The 26,437-nt window shown below is 41.3% G+C and overlaps 1 protein-coding gene across 4 annotated transcripts in view; it reads left to right on the top strand.

Moving 5' to 3' along the window:
* EP300 (EP300 lysine acetyltransferase) overlaps positions 1 to 26,437 on the top strand; it is a 76,425-nt gene that overhangs the window by 25,079 nt on the left and 24,909 nt on the right. For 2 of the 4 annotated variants that reach the window (XM_028746526.2, XM_028746527.2), the window contains exons 3-16: positions 7,474 to 7,650; positions 11,747 to 12,008; positions 12,516 to 12,629; positions 13,049 to 13,285; positions 13,891 to 13,984; positions 15,144 to 15,281; positions 18,000 to 18,117; positions 19,666 to 19,837; positions 20,593 to 20,670; positions 21,590 to 21,699; positions 22,159 to 22,311; positions 22,771 to 23,259; positions 23,740 to 23,934; positions 25,943 to 26,099. In XM_028746526.2, coding sequence (XP_028602359.2) covers positions 7,474 to 7,650; positions 11,747 to 12,008; positions 12,516 to 12,629; positions 13,049 to 13,285; positions 13,891 to 13,984; positions 15,144 to 15,281; positions 18,000 to 18,117; positions 19,666 to 19,837; positions 20,593 to 20,670; positions 21,590 to 21,699; positions 22,159 to 22,311; positions 22,771 to 23,259; positions 23,740 to 23,934; positions 25,943 to 26,099 — 2,494 coding nt within the window. The remainder of the gene's footprint in view (positions 1 to 7,473; positions 7,651 to 11,746; positions 12,009 to 12,515; positions 12,630 to 13,048; positions 13,286 to 13,890; positions 13,985 to 15,143; positions 15,282 to 17,999; positions 18,118 to 19,665; positions 19,838 to 20,592; positions 20,671 to 21,589; positions 21,700 to 22,158; positions 22,312 to 22,770; positions 23,260 to 23,739; positions 23,935 to 25,942; positions 26,100 to 26,437) is intronic. The other 2 variants (XM_077934933.1, XM_077934932.1) reach the window with 1 other exon arrangement.

Raw genomic sequence — 26,437 nt, 5'->3', positions numbered from 1 at the left:
GGAGGAAGCACTGAAAATTGTTAACATATGCTAATTTTATCAAGCCCAAACAGCTGTACAGAGAGAGAGAGAGAATGAACTGTGTTCATTTACGTTGAAGTGACTTAGTTAGATATAACTGACAGTAGTTTAGAATACTCTGGATTTATTTTTGTTTTACTTCTGTTCAGGTGTTCAGTGTTTTGTTTTTTAAAAGAGGTGTGTTTCCATCCATTCATATAAATTGGCCCGTTCTGGCTCTAATTGAGCACAGTACAATGATTCTACAATCTTCTGGTGTCGTTGAATATACTCTAGAACTCTTGCATTTGAGCTGTAATTTAATTTTATTATGGGTGTGAAAAGGTGAGTCACGTTTTCTTGAACAGCAGTTAAGAATTATGGATTAGTAGTTACTTGGCATATCATTGGTATACATGAGCTACAGTAAATATCATTGATGGGTGTAGAATAACCAGACCTTGATATCTGAACATTATGCAGTCCAAGTGGAATTAAGCAACAACTGCAGTACAAGATCTTGCAGGTAGAACTAGATGAAGTTGGGATGTAACTTGGTGGCAAATTTTTGTTTGTACTTTTATTTATTTTTGAATAATTTCAAAGAACAATTGTACAAGACATCCCCTAATAACATAAATATACAACGACACGTGAAAGGGAAATGTCAGGATGAAATTGGGATTAATCTCTGATTAGGTTCACAATAGGAAGTGTGCACAGTTTGAACCTGGGACATCTTGTACACAACCCCTGGCATTTCTAGGTAGGGCTGGAAAAGGCTACTGTCTGAAATGTTGGAGAGCCACTGCCAATCAGACTGTAGCTGATAAAGACCTAGCAGCAGCAATGGTTTGACTTGGTCTAAGGCATTTTCCTATGTTCTTGTGCACCATATTAGCAACACCAAGGATGTGGAATGTGTTTCGTTTCAGATGTTGTTGAACTCCGATTCCCTTCAGGCCCAGCCAGCGTGGCCAGTGATCAGAGTTGGTAGGAGTTGGAAGCCCACATAGAGGGTCTCTGGTTCCCAATCCTGGAATTTTTGTGTGGTATAAAGGATATGGTTCAAAACTTTTATGTATGCAAGAACTGACAAAGTCATAATTGAATAGCATAGTTTCTGGGGCTTCAGTAAAAAAAAGACATGATATGCAGTGGTACCTCTGGATGCGAACGGGATCCATTCCGGAGCCCTGTTCGCATCCTGAGTAGAACGTAACACGCGTGTGCGTGGGTCGTGTTTCACTGCTTCCGCAATGCACGTGACAGCATTTTGAACGCATGCGCGAGCGGTGAAACCCGGAAGTAACACGTTCCGATACTTCCGGGTCGCTGCAGAGCGTAACCTGAAAAATCTTAACCTGAAGCGTATTTAACCCGAGGTCTGACTGTATTTGATACATAAATGAACTCCAAGAAAGGACTTAATCACATTTTGATCCATTGATTTACATGTTGGCATTGTCTAACAAGTGTTTTGGCCACTTAAGGATTCAATATGCCACATATTAAAATGAACTGAAAGGTTTGGCTTTGCAATAATAAACCTCCTTAACTCTTGGTAAATACTGAATTTAATTCAAATGCTGTAATCTTATATGTCTGGGGAAAGTCCATCTTGTCTTCTCCTTTATTTTTTCTTGATGATGGTTCACATGTCTTTTCTTAGAGCAAACATGCTAGAGTAGCTTGCAACAGTGTTTGAAATTAGCCAGGTACATTTTGCACTTGGCTATCAGCCGCTTGTGACCAAGTAAAGAAGCCTAAGTGTGAGGATGGCGCCTGACATTTTCACCATCTGGAGGTGCATGCCTCAGGATCCTTGGATTTTGATTGTTTTCACACACTAATAAGACATCCTGTAGAATTCTATAAGTTTTATTTTATCTACAAAATCAGAATGAATTTCAGGAACCAACATGCTTTATCTGTGCAGCCTGAGCAGGAGCAGTGAACAATGTTATAGTTAATTGTTGTAGCTTCTCTTCACCTACCCTACTTACATTATGAATGGTCTGTGTCACCATTAAGAAAAAGAGGTAATAATAGGCCTATATCAGGGGTCTGCAACCTTTAAGACAAAAAGAGCCACTTGGACCCGTTTCCAAAGAAAAAAAAACTGGGAGCTGCAAAACTCGTCATTATAAAAATAACTTTTTTGTCACTTTTTTATTATTTCTTTGTTTGACCCCTCAGAATTACTCCTCCTCATAGAAATAAATGTTAAATTAACAAGTTACCTGTGTGTGTGTGTGTGTGTGTGTGTGTTCTTCACTCCCCTTCAAAACAGTGACCAGCGTACATGCCCCCTTTCAATGCAGTGACCAGCGTACATGCCCCTTACAATGTAGCGGGCGGGCGGGAAGGTGACGTCGGGACGGTGCGTGACTAACGCATGCACCACCCCCATGCGACGTCACAGCCAGTACAGTGCCCGCAACAGTGGGGAGTGTCGGGGCGCACAATGCGCCTCCTCCCCTCGCTAGTATCTGCCCCGGAGCCGCGGCAAAGGTGTAAAAGAGCCACATGCGGCTCCAGCGCCGCGGGTTGCAGACCCCTGGCCTATATGTATGTGTGAAATGTCCCTGGATAAAGTAGCTATTCCTCCTTAAGTTCACAAAGTTCTGAGTTTCTAACACTGGTTTACAGTGGGAGTGTGGTCAGTTTGGGCTTTTAAAATGCACATGCTGCAGACTGAATTTAACAGGGGAGGTGGAGTAAATTGCATTCTTGAAACAGAAGTTTCCAGTGCCATCTGCTCTGTTAGCATCTATAGAGAATTTTCCAAATTTGAGTATTTAGAGGATCGGTTTGCTGCCAAGAACGTGTGTGGAGAACCACCCCCTCCCAAATATAGGAGCTTCTACTACTCATTGTTTTGTTTAATCGGTGAATGTGAATATTGTCAGTTCCCTGAGCAATGACTGAAGAATAAATACCACAAGTTTATTTTAATTGTTGTTGTTGTTGTTTATTAAATTGATACAGTTTTCTTCAACCAAAGATCACAGAGTAGTTCGCAACATAATATGGCCTTAACTGGGATTTAACAATCTGCCTGCTTATAGTACCCTGTAAGAGAGCCAGTGCATTGAACAGATCTACTCTTCACATCTCAGCCATATTACACTTAATGGTAGTTGGCTATGCTGGTGCAATGACATTGATAATTTAGTAAGTTAGAGGCTTGGAAGAATGGCTCATGAAGATAGTTTAGTTATGAATCCAAATGGGTACACTTTACAAACATTAAACTTAAAATCTGTTGATATTTTGGAATCGTAAGAGTTGCAAGGGACCTTGGTGGTCATAGCATTTATCTCTTGAGTTTTACTTGTGAATCTAGGGACTGCTGATAGTCCATAGTGAGTTTTCACATGAAATCATGAATGGAAGAGAATGCTAGAGGTTATTCCCAGACCAATCAAATATTAAAAAATAATAGGATTATAACAATTGTGCACAAGCTTTCTCAACTGGATAAATGGGTCTTTGCTGTATCTACTTTATATTATTTGAGTTTTGTTTTAAATGTGTCTGCTGTGTTTTGTGCTTTTAACCGTCTTTTCACTTTTCATTTTTATTATCTTGTGCATAACTTCGAGATGATTGTGCAGAAGGCTACTTAAAAATTAATGACAATAATAGTATAAATTGGCCACAAAGTTAACAGCCAGCCAAAAATAGTACTCAAAAGAGGGGCTGATGGAAGATGGATAGAATATTTGCCAGCCCCTGCTCTGGGTAAAAAGCAGAGTGAAGAATTCTACAGGCTAGAAACACAGTAGGCACCAAGCCTTTTGTGTTCCTACAGTGGTACCTTGGTTTGCAACTGCTTTGGATTACAACCGTTTTGGATTACAAACACATCAAACCCGGAAGTGCGTGCCCCTTTTTTGGGATTCTAACCCATTTTTTGGGGGGAGGCCCCATTTGCGATAGCGCACCTTGGGTTACAAACTGTTTTGGTTCACAACCGGACCTCCGGAATGGATTATGGTTGTAAACCAAGGTACCACTGTACTTTATGTCTTGAAAATAAAGACTCGTTCTGCAAATCCAGCAAACAAAGCAAATGGACTAGTGGCAGAGGCATGAGTCACTCCATGCCTCCCTGTTCTTCCTTTTCCTACTTGTGTAGCATAGAGGTACTACAGGCCGGTGGCAGAGGAATGAAGTGCTTCATTTCTCTGCCGCCAGCTCTCTTGCTTTCTAGGATGGACAGGTATTAGGGAGCTTGACCTCTAGAATCCAGTATGAAAATTCAGTGGGCTGGCAGTGGTGCGTTGAAATGTTTCATCTCTTTGCCAGCAGTCCACTTGATTCCTGTGCACACATACTGAGCACCTTCCCACCTCCTATGCGCTCTAGCAAATGAAAACTTTAAACATTCTTTAAAAAGCAATAATAAACTCTAACCAGTCACTCTGAAGTTGGCTACAGCAACTACCAGAGGAACAGCATATTGTGCCTGCCAGTTTATGTATAACTTCATGATCTATGCTGTCAAGGTAGATCTAAACCTATGTAGTCTTAATTTTCAGGGTTGCCTATGTGGCATGTTTTGAGGTACACAAACTGAAGACACAAGGATGACAGAGCACATGGGATGACTTAGCAAGAGCTGAACAACTTGCAATTGTCTTCTGTTCCCCAGTAGAAGGATAGTAGAGAGGCTCCATTCTCCACTGATGTAACCAAGCTTGTGTGTTCAGTTATTTTTCCATGCTTCTCTATGTTTGAGGCTAAGGAACACAGATTCCCCATTACTACTAGGCCTGGGTGATATATTGCCCAAGACCGGTATGAGGAACAGGCCGCGATGTCTGCTTCACTCAGCGGTATTTCGCTGAGTGAAACAGCCATCCCACTTCGTTCTCATATGACAGAGAGGGAGAAACAAGCTGTATCTGTGAAGTGCATCTTTAAACTGCCCGACTGAGGAGTGTTCAGCTGCCCTTGCATCAGTCGAGCAGTCGAAGGAGCCCCCAGCCCTGCGCTAGCTCCCGCAGGCTGGCGGCGCTGTGAAACTGCTCAGCTGAGGAGAGCGTGGTTGCTGCTCCCCGTAGCGAGCAGTTAAAGGAGCCCTGATGCTCTGCCCACTCACGGGCGTTCCCTCTCCCCAGCTGAGTGGCACAAAGCAGCTCCAATGCTATTGCTGCTCACACGAGAGATCACCGGGGCTGTGAGAGCTGGGGCAGTTTCAGCTGGTGTCTTGCTGGCAGAGGCCAGTTCATCTTGTTTTTTCAACATTGTGGTATATCGCCAAACTGTGATATTTGGCTGACGATACACTACTATGTTGAAAAGCGGATGATGACAATGATGACGACAACAACAACAACAACAACAACAAATTTATTACCTGCCCATCTGGCTGAGTTTCCCCAGCCACTCTGGGCAGCTCCCGATCGAGTGTTAAAAACAATACAGCATTAAATATTAAAATCTTCACTAAACAGGGCTGCCTTTAGATGTCTTTTAAAAATAGGACAGCTGCTTATTTCCTTGACATCTGATGGGAGGGTGTTCCACAGGGCGGGCACCACTACCGAGAAGGCCCTCTGTCTGGTTCCCCTTAACTTCGCTTCTCGCAGTGAGGGAACCACCAGAAGGCCCTTGGCGCTGGATCTCAGTGTCCAGGCTGAACGATGGGGGTGGAGATGCTCCTTCAGGTATCTCCCAGCCCTAATCACTACTACTATACTACAGAATTGTGTCTGTTTCATATTCGCCTCAACTTAATAGCAGTGTGACCTTTTTAGGGGGTGGCATCAGCTGTCTCTACTGGAGAACAGGGCACTGAGTTGTCTATGTTGATGAGTATTAGATAATGTAAAAGATAATGATATCAGAAAGTTTTGGAAGGGAATTTCCAGTATGTTACAGTAGTGCATAGCATGGACTCTTCCACTGTAGCCATCTAGGTTTATTTAACCGATGCTGGTTTCTTAATTATGTTCGTACCTGCTACTTTGTCTAAACCACAGATTTCCTCTTTTAAAAACAATGTGCTTGTTTTCTCTGCAACTAAAATCTCTGTGTAAAATGGACTGTGGCCAGCAGAGCTTTCTTACAATTTCCAGTAGAGATTTCCTGCTATCTAGGAACTTTACTAGCAAAATTGTATTAAATGAACTTACTTGGACAAGTAGATAAGATCTGAGACATAGAAAATCTTCCTGTATAAAGAACCAATCATTGAAAATTACCTGCTCTGGTAGACCACACTTCTGAAAGAGGCACAGAGATTGTGTATTTTATTTATAATGGGCAGGGGTCCACCAGCTTGGAGCCGGGGAGAAGGGCAGAGCCTTGTTGCTTCAATTTCAACTGAAAACTCGTGCAATTTTTTTATAACTGTTTAAAGATTGTCATGATTTAGACCAGTCCAACATTGTAAATAATAATAATAATAATACCACCACCATATGGAGGAATTCAGCTTCATGATGTAATGATTGTTCTGTCAGTGCATGCATTTCTGCTGGTTGAACTGTCCCTTCTCCTCACCCCCGTGCAATGTTCTAGGGATTCTCTTGACTCGCCAGAGTAGATTTGGTGGAGCAGGAGAAGCCCCATTGTGCTAGTGGGAGACAATTTGCTGGCTTCCACTAGCATGTTAGGTTAGGTGATTCTAGGGTGTAGTATCCACACATGTCAGGAGAACTGTTGGATTACTATTCAACAGCTAATAGTGAAAAAGTCAATAAATGTAGAAAACATCAATTTAGGCAGCTGCCAGATTCAGCTGTGTTTTCCATATATACTCACGTGTTCCGCTTATTTTGTATATATCTATATATGCCCATTTGACAGCTTCAGTCTGGAGCACTGACACTGTTACAGGTGATTCTTAATACTCATTCTGCACTTGTAAAAATTTGACATTTAGGAACTATCAATAATTGTATTTTATATTTTTGTAATTTGCTTAGAGGTTTTCTTAGATCAAGTGATATATAATTCTTCATTAAACAATTAATGGCTCGGGTGTTGCTTTGATATAAAATCTTTAATCTGCCAAACCATTGAGACATTCTTTCAAATTTTCAATTTCTTCATGACCTATGATCAGAATCAGGCTCAATATTCAGATTGTAAAATTGAAGGTGTGCCTTTGGATCATAAGCATTCAAGGATAAATTAACTTTTGAGGTGCTCAGTCAATATAATTCAATATTTGGAGGAATATATATATGAAATGCTTGATTTAAAATGAAGGGAAAATGGAAAGTATTGAATGATAGCAAATTTTTATTAATTGTCAGTACAACCAATATTGAATTGGGGTTTGGAAAGAGATGGATAGTATTAAGAGGGTATATGACGTAGATCAGAATTTGTTAATACTTTACAGTTTGTTGATATTCCATTCCTTGAACCAAACAGTAGTTAACCATAGTGTATACCATGAAATGAACAGAAGAAAATGAAAATATTCCTTAATTGTCATTCTTTAATTTCTAGATGGGAATGATGAACAACCCCGGTCCTTATGTACCACCATACAGCCAGAATCCTGGACAACCAATTGGATCCAGTGGACTTGGTCCCCAGATGCAAAATAAGCCTGTATTACCTAACAGTTTACCCCAGTTTCCAATGGACAAGAAGCCAGTGCCTGGTCCAGTAATGCCTAATATGGTAGGTAGTAACTTCTATTTCAAATTATTGTAGAGCTAGTTCAAGATATACCAGTATTTTGTCTTAAAGGGTTCCATATTGTGTCAAATCATGAGAAATAAGTGTATTCAACCTAGAGGAAAAAAGCATTTTAGTTGAGTTTTAATTTCTTTTGAATGGCATTTCTACTTGAACCATATCTCCTTGTCTTTTGCATAATTCTCATATCTACCCTTTCATCATCTGAATTCTAGCCTTTTAGGGGGCAGACAGTACTATTTCCATCCATATATTGGAGGACATATAGAAATAACAGTCTGTGATGTATTCTGAAACTGTGGTCATGTGCTTGTTGATAATATGGGTGGAAGGTTCAAGAGGAAATGGGATATAGGAAGAAATGGATGACATAAAATTACTTTTTGTTGAAAACTGACTTTATGTGAGTTTACATAGGTGCATTGTCATAGTAGGATGTAAGATGTATTTGATGAGGAGTGATTGCATCAGTTCACTCATTTGCCAGTCTATGCTTTGCAGCCATTGAGCCAACACATTCAGTGGAGCATTGCACCACAGATACACCTGAGCTCCCAATGAGCAGACAGTGTAATGTGCACACACTTAACTTGATTCTTGTTAATCCTGCCTTTCACAGTGCTGAGCTAGTGACACAGCAGTACAAGAGAATCTCTGTGTACATAGAGATTCCATTCCCAGTAACTGTGCATGTCAGTGGGACACACACAAGTCCTTTCTGTCCTATTCTGCCCCCCTTTGGCACCAAAAATGATGCATGTGTCAGTGGTCGTGTGAGTGGGAAGGTGCCTGTACATGCTCATAAGGTTCTTAGCATCCCTATTCCCTTCCAGATGATGTGTGCCTTATTGGTATTTTTAACAGCAGGTTTTGGGAATGGTGGAGAGGTTGGAGGCAGGGGTATCAAGGAACACACTCTTCTTACTGGACAATACAGAGGTGGAGGAGGAGGCAGAATGTAGCTGGGTAAGATGTTGGAGGAGCCAGGCTGGTCAGAACATGGAGAGTGTGACACTTCCTTGGAGCTTCCAATGTCCCCTTCTCCTTGCTGTGAGCTGTGGTGAAGATGGGCACACTGTGTTACTTGGATTGTGAGGTCTGCAAAGGCCATGCAAAGCTACCACCTCTCTCTCTGTTGGCCTTTTTTAGCTTTCAGTGCTCCATTCTCTGGGAAGTCAGGGGGGGCCTGGGCAGTGGGCGATGAAGGCGCCACACTGAAAAGCAGGCTGGAGCTGGGGAGGGGAGCACTGAAGAGGCTGTGTAGAGCTGATTCCTGGGTTGTGTATAGCCTGTCTTAATTTTTCTACCACCTTTGTGGGGGATAGAATTGCAGGTATGCATGCAGTATTACTTATCTCACGTTGCATTATATGTGTGGCCTGAGTGCATGCATGGAACCATGCTCTTAAAAAGTGGAAAGCTAAGAGTGTAAGTCAGACCCCCAAACATTCTTAGACTGCTGTTTCTGAATGTCTAGCTGTTGCCAGTAATCTTTGTAGCCAAGTGTTGCTCTGTAAAAAGTGGATTTTTTAAAATCTTCATTCATCATCTTCATCTACTCTGAGCAGCACAGGTGTGTAGCTCTTCACTTATCTCAAGCTAATTCTGATTGCTGACTTTTTTAGAATGTCTTATGCACCTTATGGTCAAATTGTGCATCCCTAGATAGTGGCATTTTAAGAGTGAAATAATGTTGTATAGATCCTAATAGAACTGTGCTGAACTTTTGCCTAAAAAATACTGGTAACAAAGAAGATTAGGAGAAGTCAAAACATCTTATAGTGCTCCTCTTTGCTTGCTTCCATTATGTACTGTTCACATTAACTTTTAAGCCATATTCCTGATGTGATCCAAACCAATTGGGAATCACGTGGGCAGCATGTTGCGCTCCTCATCAGATCAGCATGCCAATAAGCAACAGTTGGTTTGGCTTTCAGATCTAATAGATTCCAATAGTGAACTAGTTCACACAATACATTAAACTAGAGTTTATTTTAGAGTATGTTTTAATGAGTATAGGCAGTATAGTCTTCTACTGCTGTAACAGTCATGTCAATGAATTAGAGTGAGGGCAGAAACATCGGCCTCCCTCTGCAGAGGCTTCCTGACACTGGCACATAATGAGAATTGACTAACCTAATAAATTCAAATGTGAGGTGAATTCTACTTACACTCCCTTGAATGGGTAAACATTTTTGCTTCTCTTAGACACTTGCAACTAAGTGAAGATGCCTGGGCGCCAGGATGGCACCTGACATCTCCGCCACTGGCAGCAGCCTTGTTGGTTTTTTGCTGCCATGCTATGGCATGAGTCAGATTTTAGCTGGAGCTGACAGTATACAAAATTCATTTTTGGCTTTGTAATCATGGGTTGTTTTTTTTGTTTTTGTTTTTTTAAAGTGCCTAAACATTCCATTAGTGTGCCCATAACCTATTTTATTTACCTTTGAAGGGGCCATATGAAGAATAGCTTTAATATCTCTGTTTCTAACACTGCTCTTCATAGAACTGGTCAAACAGTTACCTCAATGAGAGAGGGGCAGGCACATGCAGGAGTAGGGGAGGAACAAATTATTGTTACTATTATTTATTAAGTTTATATACTACCCTTTGTCCGAGGATCACAGCATGGTTTAGAATATAAAAATACAAAAATACATAACATAGTAACAAGCAAAAACAATAACCCACACCCATTCACGGTTTAAAAGGCCATAGGGACTATAGGGTGGGCAGGAGCACACTTCTCATAGTTTAAAATAAACTATGGAGTAATGTTATGTACAAACTGGGCCAATGTAAACTTGTACACCATAATCCATATAGCATTGGCAAAGAGCACTTTAAAAGCTTCACTGTATGAATATAGATCATGCTAATTAGGTATGTTGTATTACTCTTTATTACTCTAATAAAGAGTAAGTTTATTAGTTGTGATTGAAATCCAATTGGTATTGGGTACACCAATTAATTTGAAGAGAGTGAAGCTATCTGTGAGTGCCACAATCCTACTACCTGTATAGGGAAGTTCCATTCATGACAGTGGGGTTTTACTGTGAATCGCCATAATACCCATACATGTGAAGAGTCAAAGTTCTGGAATTTACAGTATTGCTAAAGGGTAATTCAATTGTAGTATTATGTTGTAGTCAGTTTGGGAACGATGAAACATGGTTCATATGGAACAGTAACACAGAGGAAAGCTCATTTCAGTTATTAGTGTAACTTTTGTTCAAACTGGAGTTAGCCTTTGCCTATGGTGCCCAGTTAGTTTCAAGCTGTGAAGCTCCAGTATACTTGAAAACAGGCTGAAAATGAAGAAATCCCTTTACTACTGTATTTGGGTGAAGCTGACATGAAAACTGAATTTCTCCCATGGATGGTACAATGTTAGTTGTGCTGAACTCTCATACCTTGACCCCTTGTTAAAAGAGAAAAACAATAATTATTCCTTCCCAGTTAATGAAGCAAGCCTGAAGATCCTTAAAACCAAATCAAGTCAAGCTCTCTGAAGTTGAATGAAAAGCAATATGGAATAATGCTTGCATTGCCACTTCCAAAGATCAGCCTCAGAAGTGGCATTGCAAGGTGGTTGCTAAGCAGAATAGGACATATATTTCTAATTATCAACCTCAGCAATATTAGTTTGCTGTGTTGCATTGGTAGTGGCTACAATAACTATGTCTCCTGTGCTTGATCCGTCCTTTGCATTGCTCCATATTTAGGGATGGTATGTTTATGTGTTGGCTGCTGGAGGTTAGAAAATATTGATTCATGAAATCATTCCTCATACTCATTATATTAGTAGGCTGTGTTGTATGGCTGCTTTCTTTAGGCACTATATGAGCATTAAGTTGCATTGTGGAACTTTGCTTGAGAATGGGTTTTCTTCAAAGGAATAAGAGCTTTCTCTGAGAGAGAGGATTTATTAAGTTATCTTAAAGTAATTCATATAGCTGCTGCTTCTACAGGTTTAGGCAAACTTTCAAAAGACATGAATAACTTCTTTGTGTTTTGCTGACTTCTAGAGAACTGTCAGAGTTAGACTTCCATTTGTCTTCTTTATTTACCTTTGAAGGGTCAACAGCAGACACCTCCAGTTCAGCAGGCTGGGATGGTGTCAACTGCCCCCCAGGGCATGGGATCAGGAGCACCAACTGCAGACCCAGAAAAGCGCAAGCTCATTCAGCAGCAACTTGTTCTCCTCCTACATGCTCACAAATGTCAGCGGCGGGAACAAGCAAATGGTGAGGTGCGGCAGTGCAACCTCCCTCATTGTCGAACCATGAAGAATGTCCTCAACCACATGACACATTGCCAGGCGGGAAAATCTTGCCAGGGTAAGTATAAAGTTTTTCATCTCATAGAAATCTTTGGTCCTGTTCTTGTAAAGTCAAGCCCCTCCGGAAATGTTACCATTGTGACAGTAGGAAGCTAATACTGTTTGAAAAACAATTTTGCAGTAATTTGTGCTCACAAGTTACAAGGTCAGGATGAGAGATACTGAAGTTTTAGCAATCAACTTTGGCCTCCACTGTGCAAAAAGTAATAAGAGATCCAGACTGGGTGACCTATTGCAAAGAGCAGAAAAGCCTTGATCTGTACTTGGGTAAGATAAGTTTCAATCAACTAAGATTTCCCTTGACCTATCAGTCAAAAGACGACTTAAGGGGAAAGTTTTCAATTCTGGAGATATAGATATATGCAGTCCAATATACTCAGAAGCATGAGTCACACTGTACTCCAAGTAATTGTGCATAGATTCTGTGCATCCGTAGCACATGTATAGCTGGCTCAAAGAAATTTAAAGTTTTAAGTGTAAAATTGTTTTTTAACCCTCTTTTTAGTGGCTCACTGTGCATCTTCACGACAAATCATATCGCACTGGAAGAATTGTACACGGCATGACTGTCCTGTGTGTCTCCCTCTCAAGAATGCTGGGGACAAAAGAAATCAACAATGTAAGTAGTCACTAATTTATTTCTTTTTAGGGCATTACAGATTTGCAGTATCACTCCATTTCTCATAATGTTTCTCCTAATACTATTAATGGCTGGTGTGAGAGACAGCTGCAGGATCAAGTTCCTACAGGACAAGCAGTGCTCCTGACAGCAGGGACCCTCGATATACATGGACCCTCTACTCTGGCCTCACTATCATATTGTGATGGCAGTCTTGTCTGCAAATACAGTAGGACGCAGCCATAGCTGCCCAAGTTGTGGTAGGCAGCAGCCTCCATGCTTACCAGGTCAGCAACAGACACAGTTTAATGCCACAAACCTTATTGATGTGTTACTAAGGACTTTATAAAAGGGTTGATGTATTTTATGTTCATTCTAGTCACTGTTTTTGATCGTTTTCATGTCTCCATTTTTTCTAGCATTATTAGGTGGTGCTGCAGTAGGACTTGGAAATTCTGGCTCTGTAGGGGTTGGTCAGCAGACAACCCCCAACATAAATACTGCTAACCAGATTGACCCCAGTTCGATTGAGAGGGCTTATGCTGCCCTTGGACTGACGTATCAAGGGAATCAGATGCAGACGCAAACACAAGCTCAAGTGAAGAGCCAGCAGCAAGGACAGTCACCGCAGGGACTTCGCCCCATGAATCCTACAAGTATGTTCTTAACTTCATTTTAAAAATGTATATCCCACCTTATTTCAGAAGGCAGCTAACAACTCCAAATCATAGCAACAACAATAAAATATGTAATTCCGCATTAAAACAAAAATAGGACCATCCACACGTAAGCTACAACTTATTCAAGTATTTTACTAAAGGCATTTGTGAAGTTTTGCATCCATTGGGAGAATGGGTGATAGTGAGGTGAGGCTTTGTACATGGCAAAAGCAAGTTTTCAAGGTTTCATTGTTCTCTAGTATAACCAAAAAGTTGAACTCAGGGTAGTCTTAGTGAGGGGCTATCTCAGTGATTCCCATTGAGTTCATTTTTAATTTGATGAACAAATTAAACACGCTGCAATCTGAGACTCAGTTAAGGAAGCAAGATCTGCCTCTGCCATCATAAGTGCTCCCTCCCCCCTTGAGCTGCTCCTACACATTCATATGGAGGGAAAGAAGCCGTTTTGTAGTAGGGCCAAAATCTGTTTTGCAGCAATGATAGCAGCATGTGTACCCTAGAATATCTGGAAACAACTTAAGCACCCAAAGCAATTAATCTACAGTAGAGCATATTTTAATTTTTTCTTTCTTTTGGTCTAGATGCTAATCCTATGGGAGTGAATGGAGGTGTTGGTGTTCAAGCCCAGAGTCTTCTACCTGAATCAATGTTGCATCCAGCTATGAATTCTCAAAAGTAAGTTTATTTTTAATTGTATAGAAAGCAACTTTTGGAATAACACATTGAGGAAAGAATTCACAAAAGTGACAGAGCTACAAAATAGTAACTTTGAACAAGAGGGATTTTTACAAAAGGAAAATATTGTATAGTTTAAAATTTTATCTGTGACCTCTGAATAAAGCTCTTTATGATAGAGATGGCTTTTTTGTCTGCCTGATCTAAATCTGAGTTAGCATAGAGATACTCTGTCTGTTCTGCCATAGGGGCTCCACATTTACCTGAAAAACTTTTTTTGTAAAGGTTATAGGTAAAGCAAAATACCTTGCAGTAGCTGCATTGCTTTCATAGTAGATATACATGCGCCTCGTTACTGAATTCTGTAGTGCTGCTACACGCTCTTAGATCGCCGGTTCTATTTTGACTGGAAAGTGTTGGCATTTAAATGTTGTCAGTGAAGTAGTATAGCACATTCTGCTAGTGATACACATGCTATATAGCACATGTTTTGAACTATGATATATAATATGAATATATATCATATACCGGGCTAAATAATTCTGTTCCACAAAAAGGTACATGTTGTGATTGGTAGATATTGTACAAATTAAAGTTGGTTATTGTGCATAATGTTGCTACTGCTGCTCATTGCTTGGGACACAGGTCAAGTGAGGACACTGAAGCTTCAGCTCCTGACCACTGTAAATTATTGTTGGTTAATAACAAGTACTCAGGACTTTCCAGATGCAAGAAATGGCAGCTAATGTTCAAAATTGTATTTCTCCATCTATAAAGTGGAAAGTGAATGAATATTGGAACTCACCTTAATGTAGAGCCTTGCCTGAAAGAAGAGTGCAATATCATCCATATGTATTTTAGCACCAATAGTGACTTGCTATTCCTTGGCCCCAAGGTATTAAGCCATTATTTATTTACAGTTGTCTCTTTACATAAAACAGTGTTTCAGAAGTTCATAAGTGCGCGCGCGCACACACACACACACACACACACAGAGAGAGAAAAGACATGTTTATCCACCTATGGCTGAGCAGGAATCTGAGCATGAGTAGGCCACTTTCATATACAATTACTTGTGATGTGTTTACATATAAAGAAAGTCTCACTTAACGAGGTTTATTGTGTCTTTGATAATCACCTCTCTTTTTTTTTTTAATAGTACCATGATGAATGAAAATGCCAATGTTGCCAGTTTGGGAGCCATGCCAACAGCAACACATCCTTCTGGCATTGGAATTCGGAAACCATGGCATGAAGATATTACTCAGGACCTCAGAAATCACCTTGTTCATAAACTGTAAGTATTGATCACCAAATCTTCAAACTTCTAGATGAAATAATTGAAATAGTGCAATAAAAGTACTTAAACCTTCTAAATGTATCTGCTGCATTCCTTCCATAGGTGATGGATGTAACTATTCACTTTGTTACCTTGTTAACTTTACAGTTACTGGTATCCCTTGTATGGGAGTTGTGGGAGACTGAGCAGGAGTCTAAAGATCAGACAGAGTTATTAATGAAAGGAGAAAATCAGCCTTATGACCGAAGATGGCAATACTTCCAATTTGCTGCCTAGCTCATTTGGAATCTCTACATTGAACCAAATGCCTAAAAGGGTGTTGTAGTTGGAATTCAGAGGAAACAGCCAGTGGGGGCCAAGTGGTGTGATCTGGTTCTAGCATGTCATCCATGTTGTCCTGAGCTAGCTTTTTTTGTCATTAGAGTTTAATTTCTCAGTAATTGTTTCCACACCCTGCTCCTGAAGACACAAGTCATTTCCAGGGCTAAATGGCAATTCTGTGCATGATGTGATGGGTGAACAAACACACAGCATTGTAACTCTGCCCAAATAAATTATTCTAGGTTACGATCCATTTTTTGGTACTTAGAACCTTTGCCACATAAACTGCCCCCCCCAAGGCATCCATAGGGGAATTGAAATGACTTCCAATAAACCAAAGAGATATGATCTTGAACATGCCCAGAACATTTTTCTATACTGACTCAATAAGGAAGAAGAAATTATTACTGGTTTCGACCAGGAGACAGACTCATTGTGATAGATTTATTTGGAAGATTTTTATTTAACATCACTGTTTTCCTCAAAAGAGCTCAAGGTAGCATACTTGGTGTATTGTCCTCTATCCATCTCAGTTACAACCATGACAGTGGCCTAGTTTGCATATCACATTAAACCATAGTTAAAGCAAACAATGCTTTAATATTCTGATGCACACCACTCAAAACTTTCATGTTGCTTCTCCCTTGCTTCTGCTGTGCTAAAGATGAAGCAAATCAGACTCTAGCTTGTCTGGAACAAACCTTGGTTTCAGTCCATAGTCTGTCTGGACAAAATGATCCACAGGCTCGGGTTTGGCTGACAAACCAGGTCGCTCTGGCTTATTTTGTCCACAGTGTAACATGAGTGTGTGTGGAAGGAGTGCCATGAGAACTTTTGAGCAGCATGCTTCTCTTTCACATTAAATTATAATTTGTTTTAAACTATGGTTCAGTGTGATACACACCAGGTTAGTGATAATTTGAATTTACCTCCCCAGGTTATATGCATTTTCCTTAGCACTGTTCCACTCAGGCTCTTATGCATCAGCTAATTGGAGTGCAATAAGCTGGGGGAGACTTCAGGCTTTAACTGCCCCCCAAAAAAACCTAGAACCTTAAGTTCTGCCAGCAAGAGCCAGAGGAACTATTGGGTGGATATACTTAAAATTCAGAATCTCTTGAGGCTGAACACATTATCAGGCTAATGACAATTTTAGTACCAAAAATTAGCTGACAACCCTTTCACAGAAAAATCAATTCCTGTTAACCCACTCCCTGCCCTCCAAGTTTTCTTTTGAGTAACCCATTTTGCTACTGATAAACTATTTGGAGTCAAACCATTGTGGATCTTCAGCAAATCATCCAGAGATCTACTTTATGCCTACACATGGATTAAGGGGAATGTAATAAGTAGTAGACCAGTTATAGGCAAACTCAGCCCTCCAGATGTTTTGGGACTACAACTCCCATCATATCTAGCTAACAGGACCAGTGGTTAGGGATGATGGGAATTGTAGTCCCAAAACATCTGGAGGGCCGAGTTTGCCTGTGCCTGATCTATTGCCATTTTCTTCATGATGGGGGAAAACAGTTGAATTGAAAAGAAAAAGCCCAGGCCGTGTTTGTTAGCATGCTTCAGGGGCTTGTTTAGTAGTGCTGTAGGTAACAGTGTTGCTCATCGGACCGCACACTGTTGAGTAAGGGACAGTTCTTAATCATAATTCACATATTGCACTGATTGGATGAGGATTGGTTTTGTTGTCTGTCTTCTGGCCCAGTCAAGACATGTTTTATTGAGACAATAGATGTTTCAGTGTGGCAAACTTTGGTTCTTATTCAGACATCATATTCAAAGAGCGTATGAGTGGAAAGTAGCCTTTTGTTAAGAATCCCTGGACCTAGAACTGAGAACTTTTGGATCTATGCTCTGCTGCCCCTTGTGGTAAGACACTTCATGTTACAGATTGAAAGGTTCAGAAGATTATCATTTCCTCTGAGGCTGTAGGGTGATTCTACTGCATCAGTCGCATTCCCTGAAATAACAAGGTTATAAAAGCTTGTTTTGTCTGAGAAACGGTTATCATGACTTTCGCTTTCTTCCTGCTGTACCAAGCTATACTCTGCTGGATTCTCTTCAATTTCTTATTCCAGAATTTGTTCTGCTTGTGAGCTAGCATCACAACAGCAAATTTCATATTTGTACTGAACACCTATTCCTAATTAAGGCATCTTATGTTTTCTGGATGTTGCAAGCTTTCAGTGAGTTGAATTAGACAATTTGTACCTCTTGGTCCAGTACAGCTACAGAATTCCCATCTATGATTGTTCTTGGCTTTTACCAGAAGTTGACAAAAATTAAGAATAACATAAACTCTAGCTGTGGGCATTAGATTTTTGGATCCAGAAGTTCAGGAGACAAATAGTTGGTTCAAGGTTTCCCTCTATATTCTTGCAGAGTACAAGCCATATTTCCAACTCCTGACCCTGCAGCACTAAAAGATAGGCGCATGGCAAATCTTGTTTCCTATGCTCGGAAAGTAGAAGGCGACATGTATGAATCAGCAAATAGCAGGGTAAGTTATTTTGTAATTTTCTGGTATCAAAGTACTAATTTATAAATTGATTTGTCTTTTTGTCATTTCTATAATTATGTTGATCAAAAGCCAGTCATGTTCTTTTCCATTGTATGGTATATATAATAAGTATTTGGAAGGAATGGTTCAGTAATACTAATGAATCATCATTTGTAGCAAATTCCAATTTTCTCTGAAGCAAGTTCCAAGGATTCAAACATATTCTATTTTAGGAGCAGGAAACATTTTAGGCTTTGCAACCCAGATCCCTAATAGATGCTAGCTTTGTGTCTACCTTCCTGTCAATCACTGGATGTCAGAATGGCATCATTGCAAAGAGCCCTGCACAGTGCTTTAAAGTGTTTGAAGCTTTAGCTTTGTAGAGGCAAAGTCTGCTTTCCCTGCCAGGACATAGTCAGTGGCACCCTTTCAGGCTCATAGTTGTGTATCAACAGCTGCATTGACAGCTGCATCTCTACCTACCCCTCACCTGATGTCATATATGACATACTTTGGAGGAAACTGCTTTGCAGGCCAAATATGAAACTGTGGTTTGGACTGTGGGCCAGAGGTTCCCCACTGCTGCTATTTTCACCAAGAAACAAGCCAGATTAGGGTGACAAAGCCCTGGTTCTGAGTAGCTCCTGCTATACCTCATATAAATAGGATAGTATTTAGCAAATGTGAGGAATGAAACCTGCTCTGACCAAGAAACTAGCCCCCATTTCAGTAGTTCTCCTGGTTATACTCCTTTGCTTTTGTCCATTTACTCCAGTAATGAAGTGCTGCAGTTGGGACAATGTTGCCTTATGGCCAAGCCTGCCTACCATGCCAGACACTAGGTATTTGCATGCAAAGGACAGACTCTGAGACCTTGTATTCTGGGACCTAGTAGAGTGCTGTCCGTCAGTTGAAGCAGGAGGCAGAGGCTGAGTTCCAAAGCTACAAACAAAGAATATTAGCAAAATATCATTCTGGTGTAGGCTCATTCCAGTGATGAGTTACTTGGAATAAGGAGTAAACTTTTGAGGCTAGTATTTTATTGGGCCTGCTGACTAGATACTTGTGGTCAGCTGACTGAATGCTCAGGCAACCTAGAACTGCAGCCTAGATGATGCCCTTGAATTACGGAACACAATCTGCCAGACTTGAAGTATAAATTGAACAGTTTTGCCATAGGAAGTAAGGCGCTGAATCTTGATTTCCTGGGCTTACATGTACAAGACCACTCCCTGGTACTTCAAAGTATCCTGGCCTCTACTGATGGGGACCCCAGTCACATTCTCCCCACTCCCCCTTTCTAGGTCAGTACAGTATGAAGGGCAACCTTCTATGTGTGTATACCATCCATCACAAGGATCAGCATTTTTCTAGTATGGATTAAAATGAAATTCTAATGAGAATGTGGCCACTATTTTCTGTGCAGGAAAAAAAGATTACAACTTAATATGGTGTAGCTGGAGGATTCCTTCAGTCTCGGGTGGATTGGAAATATGCATATTGTAAGCTTTCCTTATGTATGCATCTCATATACTTTTCTCATTGCAGGCAGAGTACTACCACTTATTAGCAGAGAAAATTTATAAGATCCAGAAGGAACTGGAGGAAAAGAGGAGGACCAGACTACAAAGGCAGAATATGATACCAAATGCCCCAGTCATGCCACCAGCTCCTATCAGTCAGGGGCCCATGGGGCAGCCACAACCCGTGATGACAGCAAGTAAGTGTTGTACCCTTACAAAGTTTGATTTAACAATAACAATTAATTTAACAACAACAATAGACATTTGAATCTATTTGATTCTTGGGCACTCAAGAATTACAGGGGTGACAGTCATCCTCCAGCTGGGTACAGAGGGAATAACCCATATGAGCCTTCACCCCATATAGTTGTGTGATTTGTTCAGAGCCCAGAAGTGCATAGTGTGAAAACATGGCAAAGTAGTTGTGTCTGTGTGAAAGGAGGCATTGGGACAAGCATGTGTGAAAACGGCTAACTCATTATCAGCATTCTGATATATCTGTATAATTGCAATCATTTGATCATTAAAACGAATAGTTCTACACAAATGACATTACACCCTTTAATCTCTCTTCAGTTATATATAGTTCTGTTTAAGGTTTCCTTTGTTCTGCTTGTGATACATAATCGTCAATTTCAGGGAGGATGCTTGGAGAACTGCATGCTTTCACATTCTGTTGAAAGTACCTTCAGAATAATGCCCTTCATCCTGGCATTTCATTTCTAAAGATACATTTGGTTCTTGAAAATAGAACTTGGTTGATCAGCTGCTGAATTTTATAAAGATAGTGCTGCTGTTAGGTTTTTAACATCCTAGATGTAAAAGTTAATATTCCCCAAATGCTGAAATATGTCCAAGAATTTAAGAATTAAAGTTCCCCTTACCCTAAACTGACTTTTTTTAAAATGAAAATGTCTGAATTCTTTAATTTTGGTGTTCAACTACATTACAGACGGTCCTCTTCCCGATCCATCTATGATTCGTGCCAATGTGCCAAACCAGATGGTGAATCGAATGCAGACACCATCAGGTAAGAGTTCAGAAAAAGAGAGCTGAACAACTTGGCACTATAGTAGGGACTTTTCATTGTCTCTACCGCTTCCCATGCTAGCTCCAGCATGGTCCCCTACCTGACAGTGCTTTCACCCTATTCGGCTCCCACTTCGGTGCTGCCACAGCATGCCACCACCATCAGTTATTCACCTTCCTCCAGATATGTTTCTTGCATGGCATGCTTTGGAATGGGTGCTGAGCTAGTGCTTAGCAGCTGCCTGCCAATGTAAATTGCCCCAAATGCTATGCTTGACATTGCCCATCATGCAGTGTCCAACATCATTCTAAAATGTCAAGCTACCACAAGCAGATCAGAGCTGAGCACTGAGTTGGCATAGATTCCAAAGTGCTGGCACATGTTGGGTCAGTATGTCCAGATGTGAGAGGCCGACAGCAGCATTGGGCAGGACATGGCAGTGGAATGGCAGGACACAGCAGCAGCAATGTCAGTTGCCAAAATCTTTCCACATACTTTACAGTGTCTCTAAGAGCCACCCTTTTCTTTTTATTGCAACAGGCCATGTCCATATGTAATCATTTTCCCCAAGCTGTGTTTTCTTTTGTTTTTTCTGCATTTCTGGTACATTTTCCTCTCTTGATTTGTTTCAGAATGTCTGTGCTGTAAGTGTCTCTTTCCAGTGCCATGATAAAGTTCCTGTTTGCCTTTGCTTCCTGTCTCTATTCATTTTAACTTCAAGCTTCACACTCCCTTGTGTCTCCTTATTCTCTTGCACACAGTCCTGATACTGGTTTGTCCCTGACATCTTCCTCCTTCTTTCTTGCCTATTTAAAAGATTCCCATCCTTCTCTGATTCTTACAAATTTAACTTTTTGTGTGGCATAGTATAAATATTCTGATGAACTCACCAATCTTGTTTAAACATGTAAACTTCCAGGAATGAATCAGTTTGGCCAGATGACCATGCAAATGCAGTCAGTTGGACCCCGGCAAACTCCTCCCCTTCAGCACCCTGGACAGCTAAGCCAGACGGGGACCATGAACCAGGTTGGTTGACTTTGCTTTCCATTGTTGGCTGCTGTGCCCAAACTATATAGGTGCTGTTTGACTCAAATCCTGCTCAGAGTAGACCTGTTGAAATTAAGAGATCTAACTTGGTCATGTTTATTAATTTTGGTGGATCTACCTTGAATACCACCCTATGTATTTAAATGTGTTGGTAGTCCACTCTCTAAATAGGGAGTACTGTTCATATTTTAACCAGTTATGTTAACTAAGTTAGACCTGCAACATGCTTCAAATAATGAATTTTATTGGGCTACTGGGCTGAGAATCCAGAGGCAGTACCATTTAAGTCTCTGGCCATGATAGTCCCTGGCAACTTATCTGATAAGAGGGTATCAATAAATTTGCTATGTTAATGTCTGGAAATACTATGTCATTCTTAACATTGACTGTTAGCTTGATACAATGTTTTATTCATTCATAATAAATACTTTGTTACAGATGGGATTTTCCCCACGTATGCAACAAGGGGTGTCACAACCTTCCAATCAAAGTCAGTTCCTTCAGCAGACCCAATATCCTACATTGTCTCCTGGAATGAATCCAACAAGCACGCCTATGACTCAACCTGGCAATCAGACTCCCACGTCTCAAGTATGTTGAGAGAAGTTCTGTTGGCAGGCTCCTTGTGGATTTGTTTGTGTGTGTGGTAGACCTGAATGAATGATAAAAAGGGAGCAAAATTATTAATTCAAGCCAGTTACTGGCACTACTGATTATCTAGTGAGGACCATCTTTCAGGCAAGCGTACTTAGTACTTATCCTTAAGTTCTCTGTGCACTGCCTTCCATTTTACTCACATTCTCATTGGTTGGCAAGTAGTTCTACAGGAGTGCCACTGAGTGGGAGAAGGAGGAGGATGGGCCAAAGCTCCATCCATTCTCCAATGTGAACTGCCTGCAAGTCACACCACTCCCTCCACATCCTTTTCTCCTTTGTGTTCCAAACTGAGGGAGCAGGAGCTGATGGGAGACTAGATCTGCCCCTGGGACTTTCAGTTGTTGATACCGAACATAGTTTATTCAGACACTGACAATTTTTTTTTTTCAACAGGCACAAATGACCAGCTCTTCCTGTCCTGTGACTTCTCCAGTAGTGGCGCCAGGTTCTCAAGGGAGTCATATTCATTGCCCTCCTATTCCACAGTCTACTTTACATCGAAACTCTCCTTCTCCAGTACCAAGTCGTACTCCCACACCACACCATACACCCCCAGGACTGGTATCTCAGCAGCAGCAGCAGCAGCAGCAGCAGCAGCAGCAGCAGCAGCAACCAGCACCACCACAGGCAACAATTGCGTCTGCTCCTGCCACTGTTCCTCAAGCGATGCCACCTGGACCACCGTCACAAACTATGCACCCCCCACAGAGGCAGACCCCAACACCTCCCCAGGCTCAGCTGACTCCGCAAGTGCAGCCTCCAGTTTCTGTTACCCCTTCTGCAGAGCAGCAGCTGCCACAGCAACCTCTTTCGCAACAGAGCACGACTGCATCTGTGCCCACCCCTACAGCAGCACTGCAGCCTCAGCATCCTACAACACCCGTAAGGCAGTTTAAGTTTTCTAGGGCTATTAAGAGTGAAAGTCCAACCTTGGGCAAAATCTTTTTAGGTTGTTATATACAGTATCAAAGGCTAAATGGTTTCTGCTGTCTCAATAGCATGCATTGCATGAAGGTATAGAACAGTATGCTGGACTTTGGAATGCATGCTGTCTTTTGTATAGCAGAGTCTCAAAGAATTAATTCAGCTACAGATGTCTGATAAAAATATGTGTGTGTGTGATTTCTGGGGAGGAAGGTGCAGAAAGTGGTATAGCTAGACATAATTCCGTGGTAGGCTAGTATTAAGATATTGGGGTTTTTTTGTGTAGCGCCTCTTCTTATTGAGATGCATGTGGCATAACTTGCTTGAGATACCATCTCGCTTAGAAGCACAAAATAAAGCAAAGAATACAATTGCTGCAAAACTGTGTAGCACTACTTGACATGTAGCTTTACTAGTTTTGTTGCTTTCATTCTGTAGCTTTCACATCCAGGTGCAAACATTGATGGGCAAGTATCAAACCCACCATCCACCAACAGTGCAGATGTGAACTCTCAACAGGCTGCTCCTGAACAGCAGCAGCAGCAGCAGCCTTTGCCTGAAATTAAAATGGAGATTAAAATGGAAGAGGAGGAGTCAGAACAAACAGATCTTCAAATGGAGGAGAAGCCAGAGGTGAGAGTGTGGCATGCACACTGGATATGCCTAGGAATTCATTCATTTGATCACATCTGGATCTTTTTCTTCCAAGAAGAACAGGAGGGATACGGGAAAGGGGGGGCTGCAATATATCCACTCAACCCTATGAAGTAGATTAGGCTGAAAAGAGAGTAAGTGGCTCAAGGTCGCCCTGTAAATGTCATGGATTTTAGCCCTGGTCTACCCAAATTGGTACTATATCTACTATACCAGTCTGATTTGCTGATTAGGAAAGTCAATGCACTAATTTTTAAAACATTTCAGTTTTTTTGTTTTTTTGATCCAGATCTCCTGTCTCTGTAGTCTCTGATGCATGATACAAGCGGGGTTAGAAGTTTTCTCTCAAGTGATGACCAAGCAGTTTAATTAGTTGCACTTGTGTGGGGAACAGTTTCTGGCCAGCTGGTCAGATTCTGAACCACCCCCATCCTGTGGTCCATTTTAACAGGTGGGTGGGGTCACCTGATGTCTCATTGACACACACTCTTTTTGGTGCAAAAACTCATTGTGACATCAGAAGACCCAGACTAAAAAAATATGGTTATAGCGCAAGCCACACCTGCAGAGAACAATAATTTATCTGTGGCTTCTTTTCATGCTGGTGGTAAAATATTTGGCTTTCTGGAAGTGCTGATCCCAGTGGCCTTGCTGTAAATTCATCTGCACTATTAATTTGACAGCACTTGTGTGTTGTGAAGCACTCTCGGGATACTTTCCCTGCATGTTCCGCCTGGCCTTTGGTTTGGACTCGGTCTGACCCTTATGTTTCCCTCCCCTTATGGTCTTGATTTATCAGCTATTTTAAAATGAGGTTGCATTTAAAATTTTATTTTAACCTGTATTTTAAATTGGTCCCCCCCGCCTTTTCCCCCTATTATGTTTTTACTGTGGTTTTATTGGTGTTAGCCGCCCTGAGCCCAGCTCTGGCCGGGGAGGGCGGGGTATAAATAATAATTATTATTATTATTATTATTATTATTATTATTATTAGTGGGGAAGTGTGTGTGTGTGTCTGTCTGTTTCTCTCTCTCTGTGGCCCCTTCGGTGCTTCTCTCCCGGGCATCGGAGAACAAGAGAAAAGCAGAGAGGAAACAGACAGACAGACACAGACAGAGGACTCAGTGTGGGACTCGGGAAAACCCGGAGCTGGCTGACCGACCCATTCACCAGGGAAGCTGGAGTCGCTCTGTTGGGTTGGGCTTTGGGTGGGCAGGAAGGAGAACTGAGGCTCATTGGCTTCGCAGCGTGCAGGCAGCAAGGTCTCCTGTTGCGAGGTGTCTTCAAGGAGCAGCTTGCCTCCACCCCTTCACTTCTTCCAGCCCCTCTTCATGACATTCACTCCTTCTGCGCCTCGCCTGCCCTCACACTGGCTCTCCCTCTTCCCCACCCAGTCCGCACTCTCCAGCACAGGCGAAAGAGCAACCTCCTTCTGAGTTCAAAAAAAGGAGGAGGGAAAGGCAGGGAAATCAGGCTTATACAAAAGCCAGGCAGAAGCATCCCGATGTGGCACATTGCAAAGCTGCCCCCTCTCCCGTGTGTGTGTTTTGCTTTGCACAAGCGTGGCCCACCGTAGCACTCCCCTCCCTGGTGTCAGAGGGCAGGCTCCTTCTCTGCCCCCACCCCGCTCTACATCTTGGATCTTGAAAACAGCAGCATAGCCCGAGCCTGCTGTCCTCAAGGGTAAGAGACAGACCCTTCTGTTTATCGATGGCTAGCTGAGTTGTCACTCCCCGCCAAAATAAAAAATAAAAATCCAAACCTGCTTCGGATCCAGACCCACACCATCACAACCCACTCTGGTACACGTGTCATAGGTTCACCACCACTGCAATAGAGGGAGTACATACAGTGTCCCCCAGCCACTTTCTTCATTATTATTCTTGAAGGTGTGGTAATTTATTATTATTATTATTATTATTATTATTATTATTATTATTATTATTATTTTGCTTTTTTGCTCATAAATGTCTTCCTGCTTTTCCAGGTTAAGGTAGAATCCATGTCTGAGGAATGCAAATCTGAATCAACAGAGCAAGAAGAGAAAAAGCCAGAAGTGAAGCAAGAAGTGAAGGAAGAGGAGGAAAGACCTAGTACTCCAGGTACTCAGTCTTCACCAGCTTCAGGACAGTCAAAGAGGAAAAGTAAGTTTACTGTTTCTTTTCAGCTACATAGAGAAGCTGTGTAGTTTTCTTAAGTTTGAGACTTGAACTTCACATGTTAACATTTTGGTAATAGGACATCCATAGAAGGATGTGCCTTGTCTAACGAAACACTGGTTAGGAGACAGGCCTATGAAATTTAACTATTAGCCAAACTTTACATTTACTGTGCACATTAGCTCTTGAGTAAAATATTTTTAATTCCTACTGTTGTTCCGTATCAAATTCCTGGATACCATTGGATAATGAGTGGGGAAACTGGAAATGAAGCATGGTCTTGATGTTAATCAGATTTCTAATTCTCTTGGTTAATTTTATGT

The sequence above is a fragment of the Podarcis muralis genome, chromosome 10 (genome assembly GCF_964188315.1).
Source record: "Podarcis muralis chromosome 10, rPodMur119.hap1.1, whole genome shotgun sequence".
In the NCBI taxonomy this organism is placed as follows: domain Eukaryota; kingdom Metazoa; phylum Chordata; class Lepidosauria; order Squamata; family Lacertidae; genus Podarcis; species Podarcis muralis.
Note: the sequence above shows the minus strand (reverse complement) of the source record. Positions and strands in the feature narration are given on the sequence as shown.